Below are 13,364 nucleotides of genomic sequence, written 5' to 3' on the forward strand. Positions count from 1 at the left end.
CAGCCACATCTGCTATAGTGATTCAAGAGAAGGGGGAAAAACTGATTGAAAGAGATATTACATAGTACATACATCAGTTTCTTAAATCCAATACTATAGTATCCCAATTCCAATTAGATTTAAAAATAACTTGTAACCTTACTATGCCGTGAACTATCCACTGTCTACCGTTTCCTTTCAGCCCTGCTGCAGTTGTTTAAGGAACTGAGACGAAGATCTTTGACTAACGTCTAATGACCCTGAGGGACTGAGGTGGATTGAAGATGATTAGAGAGGATTAAATTTATTCCTAGTAAAAATGAAATAGAAATGAATTTAATCCCTCTTAATCCTTTTCGGTTTGGCTAGAACCAAACATGGGCTGAATGGGGGTCAATTGATGAGTTTTTCTCTTGTAATTTATGCCACTCTAGCTAGTTTGGGAACCTAATTTTTCTAAGGATTTCCATTTTTCAAATGAAAATTAGTTTATTTTCTCTTGGAAAAATTGAAATCCCTTGAAAAAACGGTGTTTTCAAACTAGTCCTAGATGAAGTCACGGTTTTAAGGAACCATATTACCTGAAATCTTGAGGTTGCTACAGTATAATAGCAGAAGTTTCTGCTGAAGTCTCAGACAAACTTTAGACAGAGACCAATCGACGGAAGTCTAGCAATTCATTTCTTTGGAAAGCTTTGAACATACGTCTTGTCATTTTGACTCGATAGAATTAAGATGTAGGATTTGATTTCAAGAGCTTAACAGCTTGAGATGGCAAGATGTCATAAAAAGAAGTTAACATAAATTCATTCGCATGTTCAAACTTGGTACACATATGACATATACTAATTTCTCGCTGCAATCCATAGAAGCAAAACACTGTAGAAGCAGTAGAAACCGTTTCAGATTAAAGCTAAGCAAACAACTTGTTTTATGTTTATTTCCTAACAGGTGCCCTTGTTACTACTCCCTCCGTCTCGAAATATAGTTTTTTTCTAGCCTTCTTTTGTTATTCTATCTACATTTGAATGAATAATAATGAATGTAGATATAAATATAAACTATATTTATAGGTTAATTAATGAAAGTATATTTAGTCTAAAACGAATTATATTTTGGCTAAAACGAGTCACTTCGATACCAACACAGGTGTCAAATTAATCACCAAATACTTGATCACCTTTATTTTGTGAAATTCTCGTAAACAAGTTCTTAGGGCCAGTTTGGGAAAGAAATTGGAAGTTTGGGAAAGAAATTGGAAATAATTGAGGTGGCTAAAATTTCTCATTGTATTTAAAATTAAATAGGAAGGGTATTTTAGGTCCCTCAATTCACTCCTCTCCTTCCTAAATTAGTCTTTGGACTGATTTGATAGATATGGATCACGAGGGGATCTATGTGCGAGGGATCCCCTTGTTATTCAATAGGATTCCTCATGAATCCTCTTGTGATCTCTATGTACCAAATCAGGCCTAAGATGTTTAGTATGATACTCGCATTGTTTATCAGGAACGTAGCTTTGCATGGTTTGTCGATGCAGCAGGCAAGATGTTTAGACAAATACAAATCGACGGAAGTCTAGCAATTCATTTCTTTGGAAAGCTTTGAACAGACGTCTTGTCATTTTGACTCGATAGAATTAAGATGTAGGATTTGATTTCAAGAAGTTAACAGTTTGAGATGGCAAGATGTTATAAAAAGAAGTTAACATAAATTCACTCGTATGTTCAAACTTGGTACACATATAACATGTACTAGCTTCTCACTGTAATCCATATAGATAAAACATAGTAGAAACAATAGAAAACGTTTCAGATTAAAGCTAAGCAAACAACTTGTTTTATGTTTATTTTCTAACAGGTGCCTTTGTTACTACTCCCTCCGTCTCGAAATATAGTTTCTTTTAGACTTCTTTTTCATTCTGTCTACATTTGAATGAATATTATAGGTTAATTAATGGAAGTATATTTAGTCTAAAAACTAATTATATTTTGGCTAAAACGAGTCACTTCGATACCAACACAGGTGTCAAATTAATCACCAAATACTTGATCACCTTTATTTTGTGAAATTCTCGTAAACAAGTTGTTAGGGCCAGTTTGGAAAAGAAATTGGAAGTTTGGGAAAGAAATTGGAAATGATTGAGGTGGCTAAAATTTCTCATTCTATTTAAAATTAAATGGGAAGGGTATTTTAGACCCCCTCAATTCACTCCTCTCCTTCCTAAAGTAGTCTTCGGACTAATTTGATAGACAGTGGCGGAACACTCATTATGACCTACTATGGCTGGAGCCATACATAAAAATCATGTTTGGTGTAGTAGTAAGTGTATACTGTTTGCAATCAATAGGTTGCAAGTTCGAGTTCTATGTGTAGCATCATTTTTTCCTTTTTATCCTTCTTCAGCCATACCTAATTATTATTTCGTCCTCCGCCACTATTGATAGACATGGATCACGATGAGATCTATGTACGAGAAATCCCATTATTATTCAAGGGGATTCCTCATGAATCCTCTTATGATCCCTATCCACTAAATTAGGCCTAAGATGTTTAGTATGTAACTCGCATTGTTTATCAGAAACGTAGCTTTGCATGGTTTGTCGATGCAGCAGGCAATCAGTTCCTGCCAATCTTGTAGAGAAACTGGTTCATCATGTATATACGACAAGGAAGCTGACGATTGTCGTTGGTTCAATAAAATTTCTGGAGAAATATAGGTGCAAAATATGTTCGGTCTGGCGACAGGAGCTGGGAAAAAAACGAGCCTTTTTCAAAGGAGAAAATGATCAAATGGGACTGAGGTTAACGGCTGAATGGGCTATCGTTCAGGCAATGTTTGGGAATAATTTTACACAAGTGACAGCAAGAAAAAGGCAAATTCTGTTCAACATCCATTTCCCTTTGTTGTATCGCCGTAAGAGATCTCTTCGACGCAACGTAACCCTTCCACATCCTCCTTTTGTATCGCCATTACACTAGTATTACATGTGTTTTACAACAGCACGGGGCAGCAACAAAGTTATGTGACGGCTTCTGGAGCCGAGTTACAGTAAGGAGTGTGCAGACAGATGAATCTAGTCGACATCAAGCACACGGAGGCGAAGGCAACACCTACCAGCAGGCCAACGACGCTCTTCCGCACGTCCAACCGCAGTGAGCGCCTGAAGACGCGGCCAAAGCTGGGGATCAGAGCCCCGCACGCTATGACCATCCAGTAGTCAAGCCCATCATAGTCGATCTTCGCAAGGATTGCACTGATGGCGGCGCTCGGCGCTGCGAGCCCTGTCAAAGCGGCAGCGGCAAGGGCTCCACGCCAGCTATCTGTGGCACCATACACGCAGCTCGCCGCGGCAGCGCCACGTGGAAGACCGTGGAGGGAGGCTGGGAGAACCATGTAGCGGCCGAGGCCATAGGCCTTGCGAGCCGCGACACCGAGCGCAAGCCCTTCAGCATATGCGTGAAGGAATACGGCGCCACAGGCAAGAAGGGACTGCACTGTGAGGGCACTGAGAGAGAGGCCGGAGGATGACGCGATCACGTTCACGGAAGACCTTTTGCGATTGAACAACCGGAGGATGCTTGATGTGGCGGCGTGGTAGGCCAGGGAACCTCCGATGAGGAGGAAGAGGGTGGTGAAGAGACCCATTTTTGAGGTCATTAGGAGCTGCACAGGTCTCCATGCCGCGAGACGGAAAGCTATGCCGGATGCGACACCGGTGAGAAGAGGGTGCGGCATGCTGAACCCAAGAGAGAATGTGACGAGTATAATTCCACCGATAAGTGGACCGAGTCCAAACACAAGTGATACTAAGAAGCCTGATGCGTCTTCCACACTGCACAATACATCTTTATCATCAGCGGGAGTTCTCTCTTTTTAGACCATAAAAATGTTAGTAGCAAACTTACTTGTTGCCATCTGTAAATCCCAGAAGCACCGTACTTAATGTTTCCATGAAAGCAACAGCGAGTGTTCCAGCAGAAGCTACTTGAGATGGAGTTGCTTCCTGTATGTTATTACAGAGAAAATGTCAACTGCTTCCTCAAACAAATGTATGCACATTTTTCTTAGAATATGGTTCGGGTACTCACCTTAAAAGCGTCAGGAAGAACCTCCGCTATAACAATCCATATCATGCACCCTGCTGCGAAACCAGTACAAAAGGGAAGCACCTTCTGGAATGCATCGGCACAGAGGAATGCAGGAACAGCAACAATTGGCTGGGTTTGCAAACAAAAACGAAGTAAATAATGTCGCTACTGAAACTGAATTAGACTGCCGTTGCATATGGGGAGATGGATTATGTATTCACAACCTGAGAAATAACTCTACTGAACTGCAGATAGGATCACAGATTTAGTACATGATAATGCTTATGCACAACTAGCAGGAACCAGGAAGGATAGGAAACTGCTTAGAAGGTGGCTGTGAAGGCTGAAGAAAACACCCATTGCACCTTGCAATCATATTACAGTTAGTGCTACTAAATTAACTACCACTATGATTCAGTTTGGTAATTTGAATATATAGATAAATTAATAAAAGCCTCACAGGACAACGTTCATCAATACACAGCAAAGTTACAGCCTTAATCTTACACCACTTTACAAGTTATCCTGTCTATCCACACTCTACACTGAATCACTCGTTTGCACAAACAAGCACATGAACATGAATAAATAGAGTCACAGACACCGGGAGAAAGAAAACAACATAGTTAATTTAAAATTCCACAAAACAAAGGTTGATTTTTGTCCCTTCATAGTTGCAAATAGATCAAGATAACTCAAAAGTTGGTACGCTTTTCATAATGTTTCAAGAATAAAGACAATAAACTGATGAGATTATTTCATATTTCAACTCAGAAAATGAAGTTAAGAACTGCACCTGTGGTAAAGATGTAATGATACTCCACATCATTGCCTTTTGGGGGGACACCCCTCTAGACGCGAGAACCATGCTTACTGCTAAGCCTTCTGGTATGTTGTGCACTGCTATAGCTATAGTAACTAGAAGACCCTGAGAGAACCCTTTTGAGCCAGCAAAGGAAACACCCACACCAGAGCCTTCTCCAAAAGAATGAAGAGTCATTATTCCAACAACAAGAATAACTTTACTTGCATCTGCCCCTTTTATATCTAACATGCTTACTTCTCCATATTGCTCAAGAAACTGCAGACAGGGAAATAATATAAGTTATGTTATGAAAGATAAATAAATATAAAAAAATAATGAAGAACAGGTTATCCCAATTAATCTGAAAACATAAGTACCAGCTAAATTTGATATGATGATGAACGCACTTAAAATGTAAGTGTAAAGTGAAATATGTACTTTAAGTTTTATTTAGGCATCCTGCACACTACCTTGTAAAGTTGTAAGCATACATATGAGGGAAGTGTGTGTGCACATACATTATGTGAGCAGTGTGCTCAAATATGCCCATTTAAGTTTTGCGGTTGCTAAAACTGTGACTGTCATCAACTCTGACAACTACAAAAATCTTTGGGTGAAAGACCATATAAGTGGGTTTTATATGATTGCTAGCACCACTATGCTGACAAATATTTTGACATTAGCGCCCTTTTAAATGTCAATGATATGTTTTGTTTAGCAACTGCTAACATATCTAGACATATAGGAATAGGCCTTTCACAAGGTCTAAGATAGCTAGTGTTTAGCAACCTTGATTTTGTTTATCACTGGGAAGTGTATCAGATGATTATAGCATTGGTCCCCATACAAAATCCTACTATTGAACAAACTTGTATGACATTCACGAATAGTTCCTTCGGGTATAAATCCACTGAAATGTGGCTTGATATTTGCAAGATGATGAAACTCCTTGATATGAATGGTCAGTAATAGTATCAAAGAAAAATGAAGAAGAATTGTTACGCACCTTCTTACAAAGCCAAATAAATATACCTCCACTCAGAATTCCGAACACAACCCAGCTCCCACTGCCATACACCTGCCCTTCCTGCACAAGGTCAAAGCTGGCGGCCAGCATCACCCCGGCCGCCAGCCCATTGCAAAGGCCAGCCCACTGCGCTTCGAGCTCCATGAAAAAGAAGGGCACCGCTCCCAACCCCGTCGCCGCGGCCATGGCAAGCGTGGACCACGCGACGGTCGACACCGGCACCCTCCCCGCCTTGGCCCCATCCTCCACCACCTTCCTATGTGGCGCCTCCTGTACTAGCCGCACGCTGCCAGGCTCGGTCTCGGCGACCGCCGCCACATCCCAGACCAGGACGACGAGCAGGAACACTAGGATCGCCCCAGCTCTTCTGTCCATGATTATTCACCTGATTGTCCCCCCCCCCCACCCACACACGCCACCCCCTGACTTTACCCTGTCAGGGCAGCGTGGGCGAGAGGCCTGCAGGTCAGCGCAGCCGTGCTGTCGTCAGAGGAGTCGTCAGCGGAGCAACTGAATGGTCATGGCTTCCGCGTGGGTGGTGCTGGGAAGATGCTCCAATCCAATCCCTGGCACAGAAAGGAAGTGCATTCAGCAACCTTGTCCGACCGTCACAACCTCTGCAGCTGAGGAGCTGCCTGAGCACAGGGACGCAAACGACCAGACAACTTAGTAAGCATGAGATCCGAGCGATTTTGGTGAGAACAGTCTGGCATTACTGCGACAACACGCAGCAGACGACAGGAAGCGCGACGAGGTGAAGCGACCGGGATCGGAAAACAGATCTGAGTACCCCGAGTGCTTGTAGTAGCAGCAATACAACCAGAGAGAAGTCCCAGCCAGGGCGGCCTTACCAGCTGGCAGAGGGATGGAACCGAGCCCCCGAAGCCCGATGGATCTGCGCCTCCGCGCTAGAAGAAGGGATGGCGAGGAAGAAGAAGCGGGCGGGCCGCGGGCGGAGAGGAGAGGCTGGGTGTGACGTGGTGGCCCCCGCCCGGCTGCCGGCGAGGCAGATTTAGAGGGCGGGCGGCGCACGCGGATTTGGAGTCGCGGAAACCGGCGACCCCCGGCTGTGGGGGGTGCGGGGCGGTCACGGGCAGGGGCAGGGGCCTCACGGGACGGCAAGCACGGGCCCCGGCTCACTCCACCGAACAACGGGCGACGCGTCGCCAGTCGGGTTCGGCCGTGGCGTGCGCGGTGCGCGGGGAATCTGCCGTACACCTTGGGATGGAAACGGCATCGGAAAATCCGGTATTGACCGATGTTACACTCTATATTTAAATACAGTTTTAAATACAAAACAGTTTTATAAATAATATAGTTTATTATACAAAATAATATTTTAATTGACCATATAAATGAACTGCTGAATACAAAAAAAATACAGGAACAAAAAAATTTCTAAAAAAAGTGGTGGGAACGAAAACGGCTGAAACATTTTTCCAATCGTATTTTTGAATTCCGTATTTGGGGCTATTTTCAACTATTTTGAAAACTGAAATTCTCTCCCGGATTTTTGGGGCTGGGAAAAATTAACTTAATTTTCCCTTGGAATCTTAAGAAAGATTTAAGTTTGCAAACTACCCTTTATATAAGAAAATCCAACTAGTATTTTCCTGTTTTATTTGTATAAAAAATCAGGTCTATTAGAGCATCCAAACCCACCAACCGCATTCAATCTAATACTATTCACAGTGGTTTTCCTAAATTTTTCCTATGTCATTTTTTGCGTCACATTATCAACATTTCATCTCCTAAATATTCTCCTTATATCCACTATCTCTATAAAATATTATTTCCCATACATTTTTATCATCTATACCATTTTTTATATAACTAATAAATAGTGTCGAGCACCGAAATCGAGATAAGAGGACTGCATAGCGCTCCCCTAGATCTGGTGAAGTATTGTGCCGCCCCTTGCCATGTAACTTCTGTAGAGTGAATCAGTGCAGACAAGTGCAGACAGTAGCATTAAGGCTGTCTCCAGCAACGTCCCCTAAATTTTGTCCTTTAAAAGAATATTCTCTGTCCTTTACAGCACACCCTAAATTTTTTTATCCTCTATATCATCTTAGTCTCCAATAACATTCCCTAAATTTGATCCTCCATAGCTACAGTATTAACAGAATACACAACTACCTTATTTATTCAACGTTAAATAGTCGTATTCAAATTCAATCACGAGACCACAGTCTAAGCTACAAATCTTAACCTTATTTGCCAAATAACCAATTAATTATCACATTACTCGTCGCGCCGCCGAGGACCACCTCCATCTTCAACCACAAACCGCCGCATTAGCACGTCGTCCGTCAGCGACTTGCCGCGGAACACGCGGCGGCCGCCCTCGCAGCCGCCTCCTTTGCCCGCGGCCGGCCTCCCCCGCCCAACGGCGGCCTGCAGCTCGGCCGCCGGCAGCGGGCTCGCGCACCCGGACACCGACGCAGTCGATGCGCGCGAATAGCTGTACCTCCGGCGCGACGCCACAGGAGATGGGTCCGCACAGGCACACCCGCGTGAACGACGCCGCCATGTTCAGCGACGAAGACCTGCGCAGCTTCCCGAGGCCCGTCCAGCGTCGCGCTCTTGCCGGCGGCCGTCACCCCGATGCCGCAACGGCCTTCGTCGGTGATGCCTTGGCCCCGCCCGCCGCCGGCTGCTTCCAGACGAGGAGGGAGAGAATGCGATGGAGAAGGCCGTGGCGAGCCTGGTGCCTGCCACGGAGAGAAAGTAGACATTTCAAGGCGCGGGAGAGAGAACCGGTCGGCGTTTAGCGGACGCTCAGCAAGCTCCACATTTGGCGTCTCCCGGACGAGCGCTAAAATTTAGCGTGAGTTTACCAGATGTTGTTGGAGGTAAAAAGGAGCCTGAAGTCCGCTATATTTAAGGTACCGGGTCCTTTAGCGGACCTTGCTGGACACAGCCTAACCTTTACACGCTATATGAAGAGGAGGGGGCCGCTAGCGAGGTCGTTGCAGGTAGCCTAAGATTGTCTGCAGCGGTCACTGCATATCAGCCCTCTCCCCTTGCATGGCGGCTACAGGGGGCGCCCCACGCCTGCAGCGTTGTCCCTGTAGGGTCCCCTACGTGTCGGCCCCCTTCTCTCTCTACAGGCAATGTTTCACTATTCACTTTCTCTTGCATCATTCATTCCTGTAGCAGTGTGTCCACGAGTAATTGTTAGTAGATGAAAAGTAGGTATAAGAAATGATATTTTATGGTTGTAGTTGAGTATAAAGAAAGTATTTAAGGAGAACCGCTGTGGAGATAAAAAATTAGAGAATAAACTGCTAATGATATTGACAAAAAATGATATAAATAAAGAAATTTAGAGAAAATCGCTGAAGATAGTATAAGGCAACAAACCGGGAGTCCAACTATGGACTATCTCTATGCACGTAATGCGAGCGCAGACCAGGGATTTGGGATTTTCTCGGTTTCCATAGACCGTAGCCACCGACGCCAGGCACCAACGCCCACTGGCCACCATACACCGCAATGTCGTTAGTCTGTTCTGTACTACGTACTCAATGCTAAAAACTAGAAGAAATATTGCCCCATTCTATAGTCATCATTGTGCTACTTAAGTCAAATTAAGTTCAGTTAAATTATTTTATTCCATTCTGTTACACTTATAGGGTGTCGACGTGAAATGGTAAATTGTCAAGCACTTTGAAACCTTAAAGGCATATAAATAATATTCCTTCCGATCCTAAAATATTAGTTGTTTTAGTTTTTATTTATATGTTTATATTTAAATGGATTATGATAAATTTAGACATATATATAAAACAAATATATTAATTATTATATGAATCAACTAAAAAGATAAAACAAAATTTATTTTGGCATAATGGGAGTATATCATATTATTATAATATCATGGTGTATTTGTTACATTGAGTTAAACGTTTGTAGTGATTAGATGCATCGATATTCTTAATTTTAATTTCCGATACCCGATCAATTATATATTGTTTATCGTCATCCTATTGCTCCCGGTTTTGTTTTCCCGACCAACGATCCCTTTATTATTCCTGATTTCAGATTAAAATATGTTTTTGAAAGTGGATGAAGGGTTTTCATCCTTACCTACAAAAGTTTTTTCCTTGTTACAGTACTTATTTTGTTAGATTCCTCCTCTTTTATCTTTTCTATAATAGTGTTCATAAGTAATATTATTAGTTATCTAAATAGTACTCTAAGAGCAATTCTAACAAGTTCTAAAAATATAGCTCTCGAAACATAGAAATTGGGATCTTAAAGTGTTAAATCCAATAAAAAGGTAGTAGTTCAAAGGTCCTAATATTTTTCTTAAAACTCTTTTTGAATACATCAATGTGGACCTGTTATAGAATTTCTTTTCGGTTGAACTCGCCGCCAAGCGCCACCAGAAAAGAGAGATTGGGAGGACAACGAGAATAATCATTTACACATGAGAGGGGATGGGGAGATGGAGTAAGGAGCTGTTGATACTTTTTTTTCCCTTTTTTTCTCAAAAATAGGATATAGAATTAGGTGTTTTAGGATTTCTTACCGGGCGTCTGGCTCGCGTGAGCCTGTCCCGGTTGAAACGAGCGCGCCTCGCTTCTCTCCGCATGCAGGCGAACGAGCCGAAAAAGGCTTGGTTTGCACCCGCGCTTACAGGCTGAGCCGATGCCGTGCACCCAACCAAACACGTGCGCAGGCGCGGTCAATGCATGCGATGGGCCTGGGCACGGGCGACCGAGTAACCAATCACACCGTTAGAGTAGCTCGAACATCATTTTAAGTTTTTCCCCTCGTCTCCTAAAATAACCACACTACCACTCTCTCTCTCTCATTTTCCTCTCTCCCTAACTCGCTCCTCGATTGGCCTCCCACACATGGACGGCGTCTCTCTGGCCGGCAGTGCACCAAGGGGCAAGGGCTACTCGGGCTGTAGCCCCGGTCGCGGTGATATCCTCTCACAGTCTTGGCATCCACAATTCCGCACCTAGTCCTCTCGCGGCGCCAACTCTCATATCTGTAGATGTACGAGCCTCGCACCTAGTCCTCTCACGACGCCAGCTCTCATGTCTGTAGATGTACGAGCCTCGCACCTAGTCCTCTCGCGACGCTAGCTCTTATGTCTGTAGATGTACGAGCCTCGCACCTAGTCCTCTCGCGACGCCAGCTCTCATGTCTGTAGATGTACGAGCCTGGTCCGATCAGTTTTTATACGGATCCGAGCCAGCCCGACACGAATAAACAGGTCAGACCCAAAACTAAGCTTGGCGGGCTAGTCTGGCCTAACCCATTTATCGCCAAGCCCGTTTTTTACTAAACCGTACTTACCGACCCGCTTTTAGGCCCATTTTTTCTATTTAGGCCCGCAACGGTCCAGACTCGGATAGAAAAACGAGTCTATGGGCTTGAAAATCTTGACCTAATTTTTTTCTAACCGTATCTGCCGGACCGAGACCAAACCGAGCCAGACCCAGGGGTCATACCCCCATAGCAGCCAGCGGCCTAACCTCTAGCACGCAGCAGCTAGCACGCTGCACATGCTACACTAGCATCCAAGGAGACAAAAGACAGCAGGCACTAGCAGCCGCGCACAGGAGTAGTTGTAAGTTACTATTTCAAATTTTAATTAATTATATTTCATCAATTATTTATTAGATTTGTTTGTAAAATTAATTTTTATATTTATAGAGACATGATGGATAGTTTTCTCATCAAGAAGAAAAGATAATTCTGATAACACTTGAGACTAACTAGTGTAAAGCAATATTTTTCCTTTTGCATACTCTTGCTTTTCATGGATTTAAAGAATTATACCCCCTCCACCCCAAATTAAAATCCGTTTTATCTATTTACTAGATTCATATAATAATTAATGTACGTGTTGTATATATATGTCTATGTTCATAATAATCCATATAAATATAAACATAAAAATCTAGAGCTAAAACGACTATTATTTTGGAACGGAGGGAGTATCATTAGGCTTTATCTTAGGTTAGTATAAAAAAATTTAGCCCTCCTTTCAGTCTATTCCTGGATCCGCTAGTGGCAACCATGGTTTACAAAGTCGATCGGTTTGGCGGTAAACCAGTCGGTTTACAGAAAACGCAGGGGCGCAGTTTCGGTTAACCATCGTTTTTTAAAGTCGTTTCAAATTCAAAAAAATTAGAAAAAATCATAAAAACAAAAACCGTAGGTAAACCATTTTTTGAACTGGTAAACCGTCATTTTGGATCAGTAAACCGCCTTTTTCCCGGGAAACCGGATTTGATGCCAAGATTGAGTTCTAGTTTAGACATTTAGTGGTTAGTGTAGGCATATTAGCAGGGGCGAAGCTACATGTTAGCTTGTGGATGCACATGCACCCCTCCAAATCAAAAAAATTAGTTATAATGGTTAAATTTTCACCATATATGCATCACCCACATCTCATCCTTATGCACCCACAAGGGAGGTGCACCCCCATATATTTGCTCTAGCTTTGCCACTGCATACTAGTCTTGTTTACTATCATATGGTATATGTGAAGATGTTATATGCTATATCTGAAGATGATTTACTGTTAGATGCTATTTTTGCCTGCTTTAAGTGCTAGTTTAGTTCCAATGCACCTTCAACATTGGAGGAACACTTACCTAACAGTGACGCTCATCTTACTAGCATGTTGTTTGCATCACTTGTACATAAACAAGGAGACACAGAGAGAGTGTAAGAATGGTCCGATGAAATAGTTGGTGACACCCACCTTGGCAAGCGGAAGACAAGATTTGGTCCATCAGAAAAGAAAGGAAAAGGGTCAAATTCATCGACCAAATCGAAGAAGAAGAGGATGAAAAGAGTGATGATAGCACAACCAATCCTAGTGCAGGTCATTATGGAGACAATGACAACCACGGTGATGGGGGAGGTGATGCTGGATCATATGGTGCAGGGGGAGTGGTGCAGAGGGAGTGGGATGAGGGACCATATCACGATCCTTTCAACATGCCTAAGTACTATCACTATGACTCGAGCTGAATACATGAGTATTATGAAACAAGTCAACCTATGTGTCATTGAAGAACTATAGAAGAACTAGTATTTAAGTATTGCGAAGTTCGCTGGTTGTTTGTTTCATGAGAACTAGAGTTTGTAGTTGCATAACATTTTGTTGAACACATGTTGTGTGGACCAATTATTGTTTACTGTACAACGTGAATTGAGCAAATTACAAATAAATCATATCACGATCCTTCCAACATGCCTAGGTACTATAACTATGACTCAAGCTGAATATATGAGTATTGTGAAACAAGTTGACCTATGTGCCATTGGAGAGTTGTAAAAGAACTTGTATTTGAGTATTGCAAAGTTTGTTGGTTGTTTATTGCATGAGAAGTGGAGTTTATGGTTGTATTTGTATGTTGTATGTTATTTTGGTGAACATATGTTGTGTGGATCAATTAATATTTATTGTGCAACATGGATTCAACA

General features: G+C 42.8%; 1 protein-coding gene and 1 pseudogene across 2 annotated transcripts; both read right to left on the reverse strand.

Moving 5' to 3' along the window:
* Nucleotides 1-2,765: 2,765 nt before the first annotated feature.
* Nucleotides 2,766-7,161, reverse strand: LOC100191969 (uncharacterized). Of its 2 annotated transcripts, XM_008663112.4 has the most exons (6): nt 6,755-7,161; nt 5,883-6,469; nt 4,868-5,152; nt 4,072-4,200; nt 3,889-3,986; nt 2,766-3,815 (listed from the first exon to the last, which is right to left on the reverse strand). In XM_008663112.4, exons 2-6 carry the CDS (start codon nt 6,276-6,278, stop codon nt 3,002-3,004), a joined length of 1,722 nt encoding a protein of 573 aa, XP_008661334.1. In that variant the 5' UTR covers nt 6,279-6,469; nt 6,755-7,161; the 3' UTR covers nt 2,766-3,001. The 2 variants fall into 2 exon arrangements, with proteins under 2 accessions (XP_008661334.1, NP_001130865.1); NM_001137393.1 differs by lacking the exon at nt 6,755-7,161 and having other exon boundaries at nt 2,944-3,815; nt 5,883-6,297.
* Nucleotides 7,162-8,147: 986 nt separating this feature from the next.
* Nucleotides 8,148-13,364, reverse strand: part of LOC103642299 (uncharacterized) — a 150,714-nt pseudogene continuing 145,497 nt past the window's right edge.

This window comes from Zea mays, chromosome 10, assembly GCF_902167145.1.
Source record: "Zea mays cultivar B73 chromosome 10, Zm-B73-REFERENCE-NAM-5.0, whole genome shotgun sequence".
Taxonomy (NCBI): Eukaryota; Viridiplantae; Streptophyta; class Magnoliopsida; order Poales; family Poaceae; genus Zea; species Zea mays.